The sequence below is a fragment of the Dermacentor albipictus genome, chromosome 8 (assembly GCF_038994185.2).
Source record: "Dermacentor albipictus isolate Rhodes 1998 colony chromosome 8, USDA_Dalb.pri_finalv2, whole genome shotgun sequence".
Lineage (NCBI taxonomy): Eukaryota > Metazoa > Arthropoda > Arachnida > Ixodida > Ixodidae > Dermacentor > Dermacentor albipictus.
In genome coordinates this window covers 118,519,531-118,540,000 of record NC_091828.1, presented here as the reverse complement: position 1 = coordinate 118,540,000, position 20,470 = coordinate 118,519,531, and the positions used below count along the sequence as shown (strand labels likewise).

Genomic DNA, 20,470 nt, shown 5'->3' with positions numbered 1-20,470 from the left:
TTTGGGGAAGAAAAATATGTAAGTGTTAAATCACGCAGGAAATGATGGCGCCGCTGACGTTTATTTCTGAAAGTTACGCTCTTGCGTCCGCCACGCTCCTGCTTTCACGCGGGCACCCGCGCCTAAGCACGAGCGAGACGAAGAAGAAGAAGCGCCGTTTTTGAGCTCTGCTAGGGGTGCTCGCAGAAAGGGACTCCGCCTTCTAGGAATACGACAAAAGTCCTGGCGATATGAAAGCAGGAACCCGTCATCATCAAGGACAAGGAAAATTTCTCGACACCCTGTGAGTCTCAGAGCTACTCGAGTCGGGCGAGCGGCCGTATTTTGTAGGGCCGCAGGGAATCCCCTGCCACCGTCGGCTCCAGTCAGGTTACACGCAGTGACCGCTGACTGACGTCGGCCTCTAAGGCGTTTAGGAGCCGGATCAGCTAAGAAATGGCCGAAGACACCAGGGGTGCGCCTAAATATGTTTCCCAGCCTAAGAACGATCGTGGAAGCATTCCAGCGAGATCCTCCTCGAGCGACCAACGTGGTCGACCGGCTTCGGAACGCGAAGGCAGCAGCAAGGACAAAACCGATCGTGGGCATGCTCCTGCTGACGCGAAAAAGCCGGGTAAGTGATGTGTTATGGGGCCACCCCAGTAAATTAGCATATAGAGAGGATTTTCCGTACGGCTTGTAAGCTTTTTCACACAACCGGTTCATCAAGAGAATTATTGGTAAAGCTATGACAGCATAACTTAGTCGTTAGCGGCATACCTTTGTCGCGATTGCTACAACAATGACAACCTTACTGACATGCACCTAATTCTAGTAGAACTTCTCACCTCAAGCGGCAAATCGATGGAGCGGAGTATTATTTGGATCTTGGGCCCTTACGCTTTGTAGGCTCTGACGTTTGTTGTTTGTTTGTGGTGTTCCATAGTTGAAGATAACCCTAAGTAATACTTCAACTTGTCTCACGGACTTTGTGTAGTCGAGGTTCTATAGATTGAGGTTATAGTTGACATCGACCGAGTGCCAATCTTTGGGTTCATGCCAACTGGTTGAAGGGTTGAAAGCCGGGAAACTGGGGTATAAGAGATATGAATGTGTGGATGACTAGTAGAGGACCGCAGAGGCCGCTGGAAGCTTGCAATCGGCATTTGAGTGTAAATAAAGTTTCGAATAAGGAAAAAACAGCATTACCTATCCTGAAAAAAATAAAGGAAACAGAAATAGGGGCTTGGGATGGAAGACATTAGCTCAAAGCGAAATTACGTGTATCACTCCGTAAAAGCAGTAGAAGGTGCTGAAATAACAGTCATGCTCTCAAGTACCAACTCCCCAGACCTAGCGAAAAAGCGTCGCACACTTGGATCAAGACAACGTAGTTGTCTTGTTCCGAGAGCTTCCAAGATGGCGTTCAGATATGCGTGGCAAACCCAGAGTGTTAGAATACGTGATTGCCTCTTGAAATCTGTTTTTTTAATAGCCGGAGAGACTGAATGCCGCATTTCAGCTTCACCATTACACCCGAGTGCGTGAATAAGGTAGCCTTACAGATGTCATTCCTTTTAAAACGAAGACTGCCTGAATAATCAAGGTTCGCTAAAAAAGTAGGCTGCCTGCTGGTTGCTCACTAACACAAATCTACTGATCATTGGAACCGCAGGCTTTCCCGCTGCTGCGCTTGCTACAAGCAAATCTGATCAGCAGGCGACCGTCTCAAGCATTTCACCCGGCGTTGCTTCATCGTCGAGCAACACGCAAGCCAAGACACTCAGCAGCCCTTACTACTTATCGGGGTCAAATTCTGGGCGCACCCCAGAGTCACCGTACGGTATTTCTGAGGCTGAACGACTTGTACGTCCAAACATTCCATTGTATTGCTGAAAGCGTAACCATTGTATATGGTGCTCTGTGTGATTCGCATGTGAAATTTTGCATGTTGTCATACCATTTTAACTCAATCGCGTAAAATGGTATAACAGCAGAAAAGGCTCAGGCTGTACGAATTTTCTGTTAACTGACCATAAATGTAATGATTGCCCCATGAGCAAACACGTTGCTGAACTGGCTGTCACCTTCGATTCCATGCCTCGGTTAAAAACATATTGTTCCACAATATGTTTTTAACGTGTCATATATAGGACGTTCCTTCTCTAAACGTCTTGTGCATTTGTGCGCATATTCTAGGCAATGAGTTGCCGGTCCATACCTGTCTATACACTCGTATATTTGACTCGCATTGGAATTTATTGCATGAAGTGTGCCAGTAACGAACCCGACAAATTGTTCCTTTCCATTTTCATGGCGATAAATATTGTAATCTTGTTTCTGGTACTACTAATAATAATATCACATATTGTAGTAGAAGATGAGATAGGTAGTAGTGCAGATTTCAATGTTTGGGGGGTGGGGGGCTGCTCCCCTGTGTCTTACAAATCTTCTGTTTTCTTTTCCCCTCCCTGCCCCCCCGTCGTATTGCACCTTTCATTCGCTTGCATTTGTGTTTCGTTATTCCCGTCTCTTTACGCTTATTTTTAATTTACTTATTTACTTACGCTTATTTAGCCGGCATTACGCCTTAGCAGCTGTTCTTGGCCGCAATAGCCACGCTTAAGTTATTGCCACGAGTGACTGTATATTACGTTGATTATGACATCGCAGCTGGCCGAGCTGACAGTGCTCAGGGGTCGCAACATGCCCCTGGACGAGAGCCAGCTTCCAGCGAGCCCCATGGTGGAGCGAGGGCCCACGGCCTCCAAGGGACGGAGCGTGTCCATCGACATGCTACCCTCCATCAGCCTCATCTCTCCTCGGAGCGCGCTTCGTACTCCCGAACCTAGAGTGACGTCGGCGAGTCAAGATGCACCTACCGCCCGTGAGCGTTTACGCTCGTAAAAAGAGCAATGCGCGAATTATTTTGGCTTTCTGGTGCCTCGCAGCATCATAGGCCACTCGCGTTGGAGGAACAAGGTTCAGATTGAGATTAGAATGTGCAGCTGCCATCGGGAGCCCGTATCAAGCGTATCTAATCACAGCATCGGAAGCCGTTTCAAAATCGTGCCGCCCGATTAATTCATTCCTCATATCCACACGACGTCAGTATTTCATCTTTGAAAGCGCAATCCGCACTACCGTTCCTCTCCTATCGTCGCCGCATTGCTAGTTTCACCCTTTTTCACAAGTTTTTTTTTCATTCTTCTCTCAATCAAACACCGCATGTTACAGCCGCAGCACGCATATGCTATCGCACAACCATCCATTTCAATTTACCTGTCCGCCATCGTGCACTACGTTATCTGCTTACTTTTTTTTAGAGCCAGGTACAGACTGGAACGGCCTGGCTTATGACATCGTCTTCATCGCTACATGGTCTACGTTCCAAGAACGCGTAACCGATCATTTTTACTGTTAAACACCCTCCGCTGTTTGTTTTTTGTTATTCGAAATATAATCCCACCCCTTATGTAACACCCTCTGAAATGGGAGCCTTTCAGAAAATAAGCTGAAATCACCTGAAACTGAAGTGCGGTGGTTGAAAAAAGTAGTTGCAGTATCGCTCGAAAGGCGATGCGTCGATTGCGGCAGCAAATTAGTGGACAGCTACACGAAGTAAGGATGGTTATTTTATCGGCCGTATAAACTTGGGAACATTCGTTTACTAACTGAATTAACAAGCGTGCACGGTGTGAACGTGCACAAGCCAACGTGAATACATCACACTCGATGAGCGCGGACACTCGCTGTCAAAACACTGGTTTGAATAAGTGCGGCAGCAGCAGCGAGCGAAGTGATCTTCGTGCTGTCTATCGCTTCAACGCAAAAGCGGCGAGCACACAGCGCTCTCAGAGGTATGAGCCGTCTGGAGCGCGCGCGCCCGTACGAACTACACGCAAAACCTTTTTACACCCTTAAGGCTGTTTTCTTGTCGCTCTGTAACACCCTTATCGTTAGGGCCTTACAAACATTTATAGAGGACGACAGCGGAGTTCTAACGAGACGTGCGATAACAAAAGACGTAGTTCAAAACTATGTAATCGTTCTGACAGCCTTGAGCGCAAATAAATATCTCTCCCCGTGAAATTCTCTTGTCGGATATTTCTGTGCGCCCAAGGCTGTCAGAATGATTGCATAGTTTTCAACTGCGGCTTTTTTCATCGCACATCTCGTCAAAGATCCGCTGTGCTCCTCTATAAATTTTTTAGCGCTCCGACGGTAAAGGTGCTACCGCGCGACAAGAAACACCCTTAAAGCACCCTTAAGGGTGTAACAATGTTTAGAGTGTACGCACTAGTTGTCGGAGTCTAAGCCTCGCCGTCTGCCTACCGCGCTGCCTTCCAGCTTCCCTCCATATATGACGCGGGAGATTGAGCCACGGTCGATCGTTGCGCATGCGCCCTGCAGACTCTCTACACGTCGCAGACGGCTCTCAAGACGCAGTGGCCCTAAGGTCCCTTCGCGCTCTGCTTTATGCTGTCATGCTAGTTGAACCGAAGATTACCATTGCCATGCGAGGCGTGACGAAAACGATGACGTCGATATCATCGCGGCTTCCTCGGGAGCATCCCCATTATATTGTATGGCAGTAGGGCAGGGTAGCATGTCGACAGAGATCGAAGTACACCTGCCTTATGCAATCTAGGAGGCGCTGGTCGAGCTCCTAAACTCGTTCGCTCTTCCGCGAAGAGCTCGGAACTTGAAGGACTACTCAGTGGCGTTCTATTGGGCAGTACTGATTTCACATTCACAATTCATAAGAAGTGCTTAGGTGACATCAATTTTGATTTCTACTACAGACAGAAACACCCGTCTAGACGATTTCCGTGGGCACCCGCGCCTGGAAGACGTCCGCGCCCTTCCACCGCGCTTCATACCGGCCACAAATAGCCCCATGTGGATTCAGCTTAAAGCAATTTGCTTTGCAGAAGCGTTTGGCTGTCCGCTTACATTGATAATCGTTGTCGATGGTTTTTTGTAGTTTAGTTGAAGTTAAGTTGAAAGCTTAGTTCAAGTCAGCGCCTTTATTGCGCCCTATCGTCCTGTCGTTTTTTGCGCTGCGCAGGTATGCCGATTCTGTGTACAGCTTTTTTCTTTTAAATGTTGCTGCAGCACCGACGGATCCTGCGAAACCAGTGCTGACGACGGGGGCCACGGAGGCTGAGCGCAAAGCGTCGGTATCCAGTATACGCTCGGCACTGTCGGGTCGACGCAAGGTGTCCACGGACTCGCAGAAGCGAGCGGTGGTCTACCCGCCCGTCCTGAAGGTGCGCAGGCCCTCCGCTCCCGCTGGAACCGAGGGAACTGCAGCACCAGGGACCAGCTTGCCACCGGACCAAACATGTGGGCTATAACGTTTTGCTGTTCACCAACAGGAATCGCGAAAAGTGCATATTCTCGGCTCATAAAAATAGAACAGGCAAGTCAGACACTTTCGAACGGCGCAGAACCGTACAAAGAGGGCCGTGCATATTTCGAATGACATTTATGTGGGAGTGATCACAAATGTACAAATTTTACTCGCCCTATAATACACAGGAAATTATTGGTATCTCTACTTGAGGCACAATAAGAATTTGTTTTATTCGACAACGTCAGAAGGGACTGTCGCTCACGTTGTGCTAACTTGGGAAGACGTCTTTTGTTTGTTTTAGCATATTAGGCTAAAACAGACATGATAATACGAGTTTATTGGGTATCAAGATGCACTACTGTCAAGGCGTTCAAAATTGTCGCTGATATGAACCCATACGGATACCAAAATACCTTTCGTTTTGCCTTCTGCAAGCATGATAAATTTTGCGTGTATTAGAGAATAATTGCTGCAGTAGCTGGCATGTATTGCGGACCCCCCCCCCCCAAATTGACCCAGTCTTCATATAAAATTGAAACCTTGTTCAGTTAGCTATTGCACTTTCTAAACACGAGGAAGTAACAGGCATAAGCTCGACGTATGAGACGGGTTTTGTATGTTTTGAACAGCTTTCTTTGCTTTTGTCCTCTCACTCACTAGCCCTCAACCATTGCGGATGCTTGCTACTGCTTTGCATATAACGATATAGTGCAAACCGAGACGAAATTGTGTCGAGGGTGTCGTAAGAGCGGGGCTGCAGGGCTGCAGTGTTCCATATGTGACTACTAGCGCCGGATGAATCGACGTGCACGGGTGGCAGCTTTTCCGGCACTGTGTGAGAAAGGCGTTCTTGGCTCCATGCCAGGGCACCAATGTCACTGCATAGGGAGCATTATAAAAAAATAATTCGAAAGCAGAGAAGTTATGTGCACATTTTCAAAAGGGAGTGCCTTCTCCCCTTTCACAACTGAATGTTGCCGCAAAAGTGGCCGGCGTACTGGAATATTGCATTTTCGGAAAATCCTGCCCCATGAGTTGGGCTGTGAAGTTCGACAGATAACCGATGGCGCAACGTGCAAAGTTTCTTGGCATGCAAATAAAGAAGTCGCAATTTCGCCAGAAAGGCGTAAGATAGTTGTTTTATAGGCAGTACGAACTTGCAAACATTCGCTTACTACTTAAATTAAGAATCATAGTGTCAGTGCGCACAGAAAAACATGGACACATCGCACGCTATGAGCGCGGACGCTCGCTGTCAAAACGATGGCGCGAGGAAGCGCCGCCGCAGCAGCGAGTGAAGTGACATTCGTGCTGTTTATCACTTCAACGCAAACTTATCGACGTGAACGCAGATTGCTTTCAAAGTTGAGCGTATGCGGCCGCGCAGTTGCTACCGCCGTACAACGCGGCGCCCCCACCATCCCCTCCCATCGGCACCGTGCGAAGTAACGGAAGACGGCGCCTTTCCTCCCCGATTTCATTCCTTGCACGCGCGAGATTGAGCCGGGTCGTCGGCGCCCTCTCGGGCGTAGTTGCACAATACGCAGTTGCTGCCGGAGTACTTCACCGCCTTCCCCTCACCCCTGGACCTGTCGCGCGACGGAAGACTGCGTGCCTCCTCCCCGCATTCCTCCCTTGCCCACGCGAGATGGTCGAGATCGAAAAGCCGCGATCGTCGGCGCCCCCTCGGGCGTAGTTGCGCAATACGCAGTTGCTGCCGGAGTACTTCACCGCCTTCCCCTCACCCCTGGATCTGTCGCGGGACGGAAGACTGCGTGCCTCCTCCCCGCATTCCTCCCTTGCCCACGCGAGATGGTCGAGATCGAAAAGCCGCGATCGTCGGCGCCCCCTCGGGCGTAGTTGCGCAATACGCAGTTGCTGCCGGAGAACATCGCCGCCTTCCCCTCACCCCTGGACCTGTCGCGCGACGGAAGACTGCGTGCTTCCTCCCCGTATTCCTCCCTTGTGCACGCGAGATGGTCGAGATCGAAAAGCCGCGATCGTCGGCGCCCCCTCGGGCGTAGTTGCGCAATACGCAGTCGCTGCCGGAATACTTCACCGCCTTCCGCTCACCCCTGGACCTGTCGCGCGACGGAAGACTGCGTCCTTCCTCCCCGCATTCCTCCCTTGTGCACGCGAGATGGTCGAGATCGAAAAGCCGCGATCGTCGGCGCCCCCTCGGGCGTAGTTGCGCAATACGCAGTCGCTGCCGGAATACTTCACCGCCTTCCGCTCACCCCTGGACCTGTCGCGCGACGGAAGACTGCGTCCTTCCTCCCCGCATTCCTCCCTTGTGCACGCGAGATGGTCGAGTTCGAAAAGCCGCGATCGTCGGCGCCCCCTCGGGCGTAGTTGCGCAATACGCAGTCGCTGTCGGAATACTTCACCGCCTTCCGCTCACCCCTGGACCTGTCGCGCGACGGAAGACTGCGTCCTTCCTCCCCGCATTCCTCCCTTGTGCACGCGAGATGGTCGAGATCGAAAAGCCGCGATCGTCCGCTCCTGTCGCATGCTTTCATTCGCACCTAGAGCATGCGGTGCGCGGTGACGGTGTTATTGCTCTCGGACTTCATGCGGAACAGCATGGCGACACCGACGGGGACGATGGCGAAAATGCACCGCTTGTGTCCATTTAATTGCTATCACAATAAAAATAACAATACGCGGGCTTGGAATATTTCTGTCTAGAATAAAGTATTCTTTTTGAAAGTGTGAAGGGAGAGGTGCGCGTAGCAATCGTTAGCAAAGTCATACGTGAATTGAAATAGTGCATATCGGTTAAAAAAATAACTTTTTCTCTGCAGCCGGAAGAAACGAAGAAACAAGACAACGCAATAAATAACGGATAATAAACGGCGTTTGGTTTATATCAAGCTGATTTATGTGTTTCGTTTCATAATCAGATGCTGTCTTTCATTGAGGTTTGCCTTTACCTATAGGCGCTTTAGCTTGACGTCTGTCTATTCTCTGCCATATGAAGGCATGAAATGCTTTGTTGCCGTAGCACACCAAGTTGAGTAGGTTAGAAGAGCATGAGTGCGTGTTATGGGACAGAAAAGTGGCGGCAGTTGGGCCTTCTACGTGCTGTTGTGAATGCCGTCGGTTTTAAGTGCACAGTTGGCCTCATAATTCATCCTACGTGGACCAGTATAAGCAAACCCCTAAAACATCCAAGGTCCCCAAACAATTAGCAAATACGATCTGAAGACTAAGGGCTCTGTTTACGTCACGTGGTATCGCCAGCAAGATGTTTACGACGGCAGACACCAGACCGAGGTAAATGAACTCGAATAGTCTTAAATTTTGCGAGAATATCCGCGCACGCATTTTTTTTTGTAATCGCTCAGGATGAGCTAGTTTCAAGCAGGGACATAAAGCAAAGGATCGTCCCGCGGGACGTAGAGAGCATTCCCTTTGAACTTCGATATGTGACATGACAGGGGTGGCAACAGCAGGTGATGGTTATTTTCCTTCCGCCATAAACCGTGTTTCAAACTTAATACTCCGCAGAATAACGATTTTCCTATAGTTCTAATCGTACGTGCCGATTTCTCAATACTGCGGCATGCCTAAAAACGCAATGCATCGGGAGCCTGCGAGGCTAAATTAGACATGTCGTGCTTGCGAACTCCGCATGAAACAGATATCCCCCACCCACCCCACACTCATCCCGTTCAAAAGGGGGTTAGCTGCCAAATTAATTTAAGTATCACTTGCCTGTTAAATAGCTAGAGGGCCTATGTGCGTGATGCAACAAACGAAGTGGAGATGAGAGTGTATTGTACCCTGTGATTGAAGTCATTTGCAAAGTGCCAGCAAAGTGAGCTCAAAACGAACCGGTAAAGCGGGAGCCAACAACAGGAAGGGTTAGAGGGCAGTCGTTGGTGGCGTTGAAATTTAAGATGACTAGCCTAACAGTGCGTACGCAGGTGAGGTATCATTGAAGCTGGGGCGAAATGGAACACAGGAAATTCAGCATGCATCATACCCGCTGTATAGTATACAGCAGCGCCAGAGATAAATCCGCGTTGAGAATACGATACAGGATGCTTGGAAGTTACCACCAAGCGTTTGTCATCAGCATGGCGGCTTGTCCCTACGGCAGAACTTTATCAAATCAAACACTTTATCAAACATCTATCTCATGTGAAACTGTGCGACCACTGACCGACCGCAACGAAAGGCGCCTGTTTATGGCGACAGGCTATTGCTTACTGGGGAAGCTTTCTTGCTGCTCGAATGATTGCCTTTCTCTGACGGCACTGTGTTACAAAACACGAGCGTATGACACTCGCTGACACGAAAAAGAAAAATCCCTTGGTGTGTTTCCAACTCCGTCACCGCTGAAGAACGCGGTTTTACCTGAAACCGCTAGCTAGTAGGTATCACGCGTCCAAGTCGATTATGTGCATGCAAAAAGTCCGTTTCCCATACGCCAAGCGTTTCGCAACGTCCTCGAACGGCGTTTTACAAAGTGCTCCCACCCCCGGCGTGCATTGGTTTGCTCGCGACAGACCCAGACCTCGACTTACCGGACTTCGTCGTGGGCCCTCGAAGGGCCGGTTCGTCCGCCTTCTACAACGGCCAGATGAGTCGCGGTCGCCTGGGTTCTCTCGAGCGACCACGCAGTCGACGCAGTTCGTTGCAGAGGTATCGGCGCCGCTCGAAGTCGCTTCCTGGAAGGCGTGGATCACGGGACAGCCTGCGGGGTGTGAGTGTGCCCGCGCGCATCGTATATTCCTTGATCGGCCTAGACAGACCAGTCGCTATGACGTTGCACTTGCTGCGCGCAGGTGCCATTCCCGACGGCATAGGCGATCGATCCGATGTGGGCGGGGATATGTAAAATAAAAGGAAACCGTCGTGTACCTTTCAATGGGTGGACGTTAATGATGCCACAGGCGGTCAATATTATTGCGCATATATAAAGGAATGCGACAGCGTGCCTTTTGCACACGTGACCACTCAGCGGAGAGACGAATTGCTACACTCTAAGTAAAGTTTACACCCTTTGGAGTGCCCCTTCTGCCACACAACGATAATCGTCATGTGCCTTGATGCGTTTCCTTTCTTTAACGCTGTGAGCCCGGTACTTTCCAGTAACGAACGGCATGCGCATTACCAGCATCATAGCATTCCCGAAAGGAAAGTACCGGGCGCGGTGCTTTTCAAGAAAGGAAACGCATCAAGGAAGGTGCGATTATTGTTGTTTGGCAGAAGGGGCACTCCAAAGGGTGTGAACTTTTCTTAGAGTGTAGGGTCAAACTGCGCGACTGTATCTGACGCCTCGGACGCAGATAGCATTCAGTTCAAAGTTTGCGTTAATCGGTGCCGACGACCTCTCGTCCTTCTCTGTCCTTAGCGAAGCATCGTTTCAAGCATCGTTACAATTCGTCCAATAGTTCAGATATGAAATCTCAGTCATTTGAAGGCGAGAACCATTTGGCAACTTCAGCGATTCAGCTGGATGTCGGGTTAAACGTGCATAGTAACAGCTGCTTCGGCCTCCTGAAAAATGTTTCCTTCCTTATTAGCATGCGGTGTGGAGCTTGACGAACCGTTCAGGTGAGCAGTCACCCCAGTTCTATTTCGCAATTGAATGCAACTCGAGTATGACGCGAATTCGCGTAGATCCCTGACAAAAAGATTTTGCGCGCGACATGTTTTCCTCGAGTATGTTTGCCAACGTTCAGAATTCTACTCGTTTGAGGGTCATTTATGTCTTTCTGTGAAGTGCGGCGCATATTTTCGCGCCAGGGCGTATGCACAAAACCGAGATCTAAGAATAATAATTGAGTGGACGCAAACAATGTCGTGTTTATCCTTCTTCTTGGGTCCATCTTTTGTACTCCTTACTTTCCGTAGCATGAATCTTCCCCAACTTGCCAAAAAGAAAAATTACATTATGGAGGTTTACGCTATAAATCCAAGCACTTCGTAATTAACCCCTCCAAATCATTGTCAACCATGTGCTGCGATATAAGACGCACCTCTATACAGCGTGTTCCGGCGAACACTTCCGAAAAATTCTAAAAAGGGCCAGTGGCAGGTAGCACAATTCTAGTCCATATGCTGGTCTAATCCGGCATTACTTGAACACATAAATATAAAATACATAATCGACTTATTACCAAGCATTCACTAATTAGTTTTTTAATTAATTACCCCATGGCGCATATTGCAAATGACAAATTCTAGAGGGCGTGACTGCGAGGCGTATCCACCTGAAAAGAAATGTGTGGAAGGCGCCATCTACGAGGTATGCGCCGTCACTTCTGCGGTAAAAATGCACTGTCGTCCGTTCCACTTACATTGTTTTAAGAAAACGTCGCTTTATGCGTTGAATCACAAATCTGGCATGCCAATGCATTTCACTGCAGACTTCGGGAATTGGTATCTCGGAACTGATGTCATCCCGAGATTTCGTTGCAAGTAAATCCATCTTTTGAACTCCTGGGCCAAAACTTGTAAACTGCAGTAAGTGCCAAAAGGTATTTATCTAAAAACTTAATGAGTTATTTTTGTTAATTAGTTGATTATACATTTCGAGTTTTTGCGCAAGTAATGTTTTGTCTCTTCCAGTAGACCAACTTATGGACTGCAATTCTGCTATCTGCTACAGAATCCTTTTTTAAATTTGAAAGTGTTCGCTAAAACATCCGTTATAAATAAGCGAGCGTTTTTTTTTGCATCTTGCTGCCATCGAAATGCGGCGGCTGCCACTGGTATCAAGCACGTGACCTACCTCGATCTCAGCAGCGCAAGGCCATAGCCGCTATGAGCCGCGGGGTGGCGAGAAATCGAGGGGTGCCATATAATGACTCACTTCACCCAGGTGTTCTTCCCCCCAAATACTGACCGAGTCCGATGAGGCCTTGCTTCGCGTGCTTCGCGGATCGGACGAGATAACAAGGACCGCAGCTTCCCATTCTATAGTTCCTTTTTTTTTCATAGAACAGGGCATACACGTTTCCGAACGGCTCGCAACCGAACGATCGCACGAAACCCTCACCACTGCTGCTTCCCCTTCTTTCAGCAAAACTGTAGCAGGAAATGTAAGGTTGCCATAAGGACTCACCGCACTCAGCTGTTCTTGCTTTCGAATACTTTCGAATCATAGTCCGACGCTGCTATGCTTCGCGGATGGAACGAGAAAAACTAGACCCGCAGCCTCCCATTCTATAGTTTCGTTTTTGTTCATAGAACCCGGCTCACAAGTTTTTGAACGGCTCGAAACCGAACGACCTCGCGAGACCCTCACCCTTGCTGCTTCCCCCTCCTTTCAGCGAAACGTCCGGCAGGAGCAGACCTCGGCGGGCGTCGGCAAGCGCACCGTCTCCAAGTCCTGGCTGGCCTGCGTGGTGTGCATCTTCGTGCTGGTGTTGGCCCCGCTGACGATGCTCATCGCACGCCACCTGATGAGGCCGCCGTTCGCCGGCGACCGCGGCGCGTGCGGCAGCGACGACTGCGTCCGCCACGCCCGGCAGATCCTGCGCACCCTCAACGCGTCGGCCGATCCCTGCCTGGGCCTCCACGCGTACGTGTGCGGCACCGGCGCGCGCTTGGACGACGGCGCAGAGGCGCGAACCGAGGACGGCTGGAGGGAGACCGACGAGGGAATCGGCAGCCTCGACGAGATCGACCCGGCCTGGAGGCGAGTTGCGAAAGTCGAGTCTATTTTTTATGCGAAGCATACTAGCCGCACAACCACGCTCTTCCTTGCTGCGCCGCGTGCGGCCGCGTAGCTACCATACGACGTCTTAACAGCTGCAAAACGGAGGCTCAACTCGTGCGCTCGCTTGGGGCCGCGTAGCTACATAGCCGGGTCTCAGCTCGTGCGTTAGCCTGCATGAGTTGTTTCTTCGTCTAGCCGAACCAGATATAGCCAAGCAACAGCAGTTCACCAGGCTTAAACAGTGGTTCAACAACTAAAATAAAGGCTAGTATGCTTCGCATCCTGGGCTTAACCTTAGCTAAGCCACAGCCATTTTTTTTTATTTATTTGATACCTGCTTCGCCTTTGCAGGCATTACAACAGGGGGATACGTAAAAATAAGCATCACATTTGAGGCCAGTAAGGAAACTAATTACACAAAGCGCGGTAAAAAGCATCATTCGACACATTGGATACAATCATAGGCGGAAGATCATTCCACTCTCTCATACATCTAACAAAAGATGAATAGCGGAAGACGTCACCTTTAAAGGAAAAATTCCTTTACTTTCAGACTGTGGTTCCTTCTTTGGGATATATAGGACGGCTCTTGAATGTACTTCTCCTTATTGATACCAGTTTTAGACTGGTAGATATTACGGAAAAATTTCAACCTGAGGTTTCGTCTACGATCTTTCACGGTATCTAAAACGGGATCTAAAAATAATATTTTTGTTTTTGGCGTTTGCGCACTTCAACGTGCAGCGATTTCTCTAAGAGAATCAGTGCAAATGTCCTATGTGGCTTGTGCGTAAATTTACCCTGTGCGCAGTCGTGAGCTAAATTAAAAAAGAAAAACGACGTGATGGCGAGAAGGATGATACTGCCACAGCCGCAGAGCTTATGCAGAGTTACTTCGATACATTTTTATTATACTCGGACACACCACTCGCAGTAAGCTTTGCCGTTTCATTTTAGCTGGCATGCTCGTGCTGTGGAGAGTAATGAAAAGGCATTTTGGTGGCACCACATGCACCACAAACTGTTCATGAAGTCAACAAAGATGACGTGTCCCGACCACAGCCGTAAGACCAGGGGTAAAAAAAAATATTCACATCTGCTGTGATGGCCATGGGCAGCACTGGCTAACCCTATAACGCTCACACCTACTATACATACGCAAATGCTCAAGAAAGCCCGGAAGAAGGGAGGCCGCGGTAGCTCAGTGGTAGAGCATGGCACACAATGTGGAAAATGTGGGCTCGGCACAGACTTGCGGCAAGTTGTTTTTCGTCGATTGTCATAATCTTTTTCTTAATTATTGCTACGCTTATTGCCCCTGGTTTTTTCCTCTCTGTCATTACCTGTGGCCTTCATATCTTATTTTGTGGTAGCTCAAGCTGAACGACAAGGACAACAGAAAGACACATTTGACGCACACAGCGCTGTGTGCCAAGCGAAGACACACAGGTGCCTTTCTGTCGTCATTTCATAAGGAGCCAACAAACACTGACACCAAGGACAACATAGGGGAAATTACTTGTGCTTATTAAATAAAATATTATCGTTGAGCTTGCGCTACAACAAAATGAGATATGCCGTACCAACGAGCCCCTATAGCTAGCATTCAGGTGGTTTTAAGATTCGAAATAATAAATGGCAACGCTTCCTTACAACATTCCAATTTTCTAACTGAATTGCTTCCGCCGTGGCTTTTGTCCAAGAAAAAGGACGAGGTGGGATGGGCGCCTTGAGCCACGTTTCACCTGCTGCGATTGTACCACGTGATGGCCTCCGACTAGCGACGCCAGGGCAGTGACGCCAGTGGTGCGAGAGCTTTGTTTCGCGCGTTCGGACTGACTGCGACCGTCTTTGGACGTAGCGACCGCCGTACTTCCACCATAGAACGAGGAACGCTCTCTCTCTCTCTCTCTCTCTGTGACGCGCAAACGCACGTCACACCGTGCTTTCGCGGGAAGCAGGACCGCTACGGAGACTTCCAAGCCCTTCGTTATCTGCCGCGGCGTAGCAGGTGCCACGCAGCACAAACCCATGCTGGCACTGCGGCCGTATTCGCCGACAATGCGAAGCGCGTGAAACAGCTTTCAAACTCCGCAGGGATGCATTCGTTTACTTTGAGCAATCGGGAGAAGAAACGCGATAAGTTCTTGGTGCTATCTGTCGAGCATTTTAAACACGGTAGTATATGTATTGATCGGAGGGCATGCAACATTATACATCTTGGCTTCAGCTTTCTCTGTAGTAAAGCGAAATACTTTTTTTTCTCTAAGATTCGCGTCACTTCTGATTCCGCGATCCACTTATAATTAGATCTTTTGCTTGTCACTATTGCAAGTGATTTATGGTGAATGGACTTCCAATAGGTGAAGCGCCAATAGTGATGGTACACAAGAAGGAATACAGACAGCACAAGGCGCTACTTGCAGCTGCTTATTGAAGTCACACGTAGCTGATTATATAGCCATGAGGAGAGGGGAACGAAAAAACAGGGACACTGAATATCTGAATGCGCAAGTGCGAGAACGCTGAAGATATATGAAGGGAATCACGCTCAATCTAGATCTAAAGCTTATCTAGAAAACATGCTCTGATTCGTGTATATATTCAAAGACGGGGTACTGACACAGTTATCCCCTCTTTTCTTAATCTGGTTGGCCTCCAACAATTCACGCGCAACAGAATATTTACATTTAAACATGATTGTCGTATCATGAAGCCTTGCTTGACATGTTCATTCTCGTTCCCGCAGGCCTTGCAATGAAGCGGCAAAATTGAACCATATCCATTTTTCAATGAAAGCTTATGTTCCCGCAGGCGTACATTAATACATCGGCCAGTTTGGCCCATACACTCTTTTCCACACTTCAGTGGTATGTGGTATACCACCCCTTCTTCACACTTAACAAAAGGGTTCGTATGTTTAATAGATGACCTTACTTTCTTAGAGTCATCCGGACAATCTCTAAGAAATTAGGGTGTTCTAATAAACATACAAACCATTTTACATACATCTATTACACATACGAACCCACTGAAGTGTGGACGGGGTGGGATAACGCTATCACGTTCCACCCTTGAAGGCGAAGCTTAAGCGTCCTCCAATTTTTTTCTCCACGCTTTCTCTTTTCGGTGCTACGCACTTCCGCTGACAGCGTCACGTGAGAGCTGTCTCGTTCGCGCAGCACACAAGGACACATGACGAGCGGTATAATTATGTGCTACACGAATGCTGAGGATGAACAAGCGGATCGCAGAGCATGATCACGCGCTGCAACACGGCAGAAAATGGCATAGCTTCAGTACCTGCCACATGACTGCACGACCCTGGGAACAAGCAGACGAAGCGGAAGTACATCTCTCTTGCTTCGGTGCGAAGTAAAACACAAACACACGTAGATATTCCGTTTGCATGTTTTATGATTTCCTTAAACTTCAATTCGTCAATTCAAGCAACAGATCACACAAATAACAGACGGTGCCTTGACTAATTCCTGAAGTCACGTGTCACCACGAACGACGTCACACTGCGAGGCCGAGTACGTAGGCGCAGGGACGCGAGTACGTTGCCGTCCGTCCAAGAGCACAGTGGCCGCGAAGAAGAGGAAAAACGGCGTTCGGATTGAAATTTCAGCCTTTTCTGCGGCGCGTAGCGATGTACTTCTTTACAAATACGATCGTTGGGCTCACTGTATGCTCCGCGCTTGTCTGTTCAAGATCTCCAGACCTGGTGAGGTGCCCTCTAGAAACAAACATGGCGGCCACCTGCACGAATAGCAATATGTCGTCGGCGTCGTCTTGAGCCTGCAGGCGGAAAAGCCTCGGAGGTGTTTGGTCACTGAAGGGGGCGTCCTCATCCCGCGAGAGGTTTTGGGAACGAGGCCATTTGGCGACGATTTGAAGTGGATGACCACGATCGAGAGCTTGAAGCGATCATACGGATCTTTTCACAGTAAATCCGACCTTATTCTACAGGTGCATCCGCAAAACACTCCGCTCGAGCGAGTGAGGGATCGCTGAGCTAAAACCCTTCCTCTCGTGCTGCGCTCCGCTGCCGTCTTTGCTCGCCCGCTGACCCGCTGGCCTGTACACTCGCTCAGCTATAAATCTGTATTTGAGTCCGTTGTGCCGGCCGCTCCGACAAAAAGAAACGAAGCAAAAAGAAAAGGCGGGCTCATTCGGCATTCTGGTGCATAATTACATCGAGTTAGAAGTAAAGTGTAAAAGCTAAAGCATGCGAAATTCCGAACTGTTATCATAGGAACAATATGTGCTGCTGGCGGACCCGTCTTGATTTCTACATGCTGAAACCACAGCTTTTTGTAGAACAAACCGCGGGTGACGTATTCTGTGCGGTCAGTAGTGCGATAGACGGTTGTTATCTCATATTTTCGTTAACTGCTACAGGCCTAAAAGGCCTAAGAAGTAGGGGTAAAGTAAAGACAAAACGAAATATTGAACATAAATAAAAGCCACTGTAAAGTACAAGATATTCGAACATACATTTTGAAGAGTATATAGTGCAGCGTTATCGAAACGACACACTAAATTTTCGAATTCAACGCAGAGTCAGAGGTGACAAAGTAGAATAAGTAATAGTCATAGCAGGAAAGTCATTGGCTATTGTAAATTTTGGCAAGCTTATGGCAGAGAAAATATGCTAATCCAGAAGAAACAGTTCATGAAACTTGAAAAGAAACTAAATTTAAACAGAAGTGCGACCACTGATTGTATAGATTGCACTGAATCTATAGTGGGAGGTTGCGATGGCACATGCATTCAAGAATCTGTGGAAATTGGGGAATACCTTCGATTTTTATTTCGCAGGTTGGCCCGGCTCTACGCCAATGAAGTGAACAGCATCCTTGGCAATCTTCAGCAGCTGCTTACCGCAAAGAACACTTCGGACACTACACTGAAGGCATTTTCGGCTCTCTCACTATGCCTGCAGAAAGAACGCTATCAGCAAGCCATGTCCTTCGCGATGTTCATGAAAGATAGAAATATCCCGTGGCCGGTACACGCGTCGCGATCTGTTGGGCTTGTCGATGTGCTCGACGTTCTCCTGGACTTGAGCATCAACTGGAGGGCGTCAATTTGGGTTGACGTGCGGCTATGGCACCTGAAAACGCAAACACTTAGCGGTCCCGTGGTGGTAATGGACGAGCCCGGGCACGTGCCTTTGATTCGAATGGAACAAGTGAGCACGCTAAACGATGCGGAGTACGCGAGTGCGGTTGAAAGAACAGCGCAGTTCATCGTGCGCTTCAAGAACGGCAGTGGTACCATTACTCGAGGTGCGTCATTTAATCACGCCGTCGAGATAGAGGAACTGAAACGCGATGAAACGGATATTCGCGAAGTGTTCTTGTCCACGGAAAGCAGAGAAGACTCGTACGACACGCTCGTCCCCCTGCAAATGATGCGGTTGACGACGAATTTCACGCTGGAGAACTGGGTCGATCTGCTTAGGAAGTACTTGGCGCCCGCAGGACTGAACGTTACGATCGACACGGCGGTACTTATACATAACACCCGGCAGTTCAAAACCCTCACTAGGCTGATGGGAAACCTTCCAGCACCAAGGTTGCTGAATGCCCTAGGGTGGATGTTTGCGTACTCCTACTCCTGGGTAGCCAACTCCGAATTTGAATCCTTCAGCACTCAAGGTGGTCTAACCAGCGGCGGCGCGTCAGAGTATGGTTTGTTGGCGCACGTCCTCTGTTTCGTTGCGGTTCACGAGTCCTTCGGCATAGCGCTAGAGCAGGCACTGTTCCTGAACCACCTACCGAACCATGAGCGTCTTAAGGTGACCAAGATAGTGAACGCAACCGCTCGCGGTCTCATCGAAGCAGTGCGCGCATCTCGGGGCGTCTCGAACACGACGAAGGCCGACGCAGAGGCAAAGATTTCTCACGTCTTATCTCGAGAGTTGTGGCCGCCCCAGCCTTTCCTCAATCTCCACGACTTAGATGCCCTATACGTAGGCTTCCCATCAGTGCGTGCCCAGGACTTCTACGCGTATTGGCGTGAGACGCGAGCGGCTCTCAGGACTGCGTTGCCCAATCGCTACCACGGGACCCTGATGACGGCTAAGTTGAGGGGCTACGCGGAGGATATTCTATACATCTACTCGTTAAACATCATTCTACTCGACCTTCCGTCCGTGTTCCCGCCGAAGTACCTCAGGTACGGCAACTCGGTCATGGCGTTCGCTGGTTTGGGCTTCCAGTTTCTCCGGCAACTGGTGAAATCTGTGGACGAGCGGGGAAGGCTGCTGGACTACGCCACGGGAGACAAGATCGCTTGGTGGGAGGAGAAAAGGACGTGCAAGATTAAGACGGCGGCGTCGGCAAAGGAGAGGCGAGAAATCAAAGACCTCTTCGCCCTTGAATTAGCCTTGGCGACGGCGGAGAAGGTCGCGGAGGTGGACGGTTCGCCTCTGAGGCTAAAATTTCTGGAGAATCTGTCGCCCGTGCAAACGTTTTACGTGAGCTATTGCAGCAACTTTTGTGGGGCACGCGGAGAGCAAGAGATGTGCGACTTGGCGATGAAGTCTTCGAAATTTGTGGACGCCTTCGGCTGTGTCTGGCGTGGTGCAGATCTCGGGTGCCTTTTTGTATAAGAACGCCTTCAAGACTTCGCTATACGTATTCTGTGAACACCGCCATGTCACCATGTATATCAGTCATTTACAGCTATGCCTCACACTGCCCATTACGGTCATTTCAGTTTATGGGAAGTTTGCCGGGGTGACGTTTGGGCAAATTATATGAGCATGTTCGCATGCAGTTTAATATTTGAGACTGAAGCTGCTTCCCTGTGCTCGTTTACATGTTCTGGCAGAAAATACAAGGCTGTAAAGTTTGAATACGATCCCTCATTGCACTTCAGTTTGGTCGCTGATTTATCCTATTCTATGAATCACTGATCTGCAGGGATTTTCACTTTAATCGTTATCGCGGTGAACCGATTCCCTGAAATTGCCTCAGCAACCATATGTGAGCTTCACAGTACCTGCACAATAGAGAGAGATACTATTGCATGTGCCTTTAATTTTTATGTTTGCACAAACAATCATGACAATGTCTGCACTGTTTTTCCGGTTGCTCACTTAAAATGCGCTCGCGCGAGAACTCTAGGAAAAACCACAATGCTTAAGCGTTTCCGCAGGAATAATCTGGAGCCAAGAAATAACCTGTTTTTTTTTCGTGAGCACGAGGACCAGAAACAGTGTTGTCTAGAACTCGTTGCTGCTGAGATTTTCCACACAAAAAAGCTTGCATTTCTCTGCAACCGTGTTCTACGCCGCTATTTCACAATAAACTGACGTAGCTGTTCTAAAAAAAGCAGTCGGCATAAGTGCTCATACGAAAGTTCCTATTCAAACGTTATATGTATTTTATAAGTCTACGCTTTCTAGGTTTTATTTTTTGTTTTCTGAACGCAAATCATTTCAG

The 20,470-nt window shown here is 48.9% G+C and overlaps 2 protein-coding genes across 2 annotated transcripts in view; one reads left to right on the top strand and one right to left on the bottom strand.

Annotated features, from left to right (window-relative positions):
* LOC135910324 (uncharacterized) overlaps positions 1 to 9,999 on the bottom strand; it is a 312,252-nt gene extending 302,253 nt beyond the window's left edge. The window contains exon 1 of the transcript XR_011508107.1: positions 9,871 to 9,999. The gene's annotated coding sequence lies outside the window, so the exon portion shown is untranslated. The remainder of the gene's footprint in view (positions 1 to 9,870) is intronic.
* On the top strand, positions 160 to 19,903 carry LOC135910325 (endothelin-converting enzyme 2-like). The gene is made up of 7 exons (XM_065442365.2): positions 160 to 613; positions 1,655 to 1,845; positions 2,653 to 2,866; positions 5,098 to 5,328; positions 9,853 to 10,049; positions 12,625 to 12,992; positions 17,838 to 19,903. The coding sequence occupies exons 1-7, from the start codon at positions 436 to 438 to the stop codon at positions 19,633 to 19,635; spliced, it is 3,177 nt and encodes a 1,058-aa protein (XP_065298437.2). The 5' UTR covers positions 160 to 435; the 3' UTR covers positions 19,636 to 19,903.
* The last annotated feature ends 567 nt before the right edge of the window (positions 19,904 to 20,470 follow it).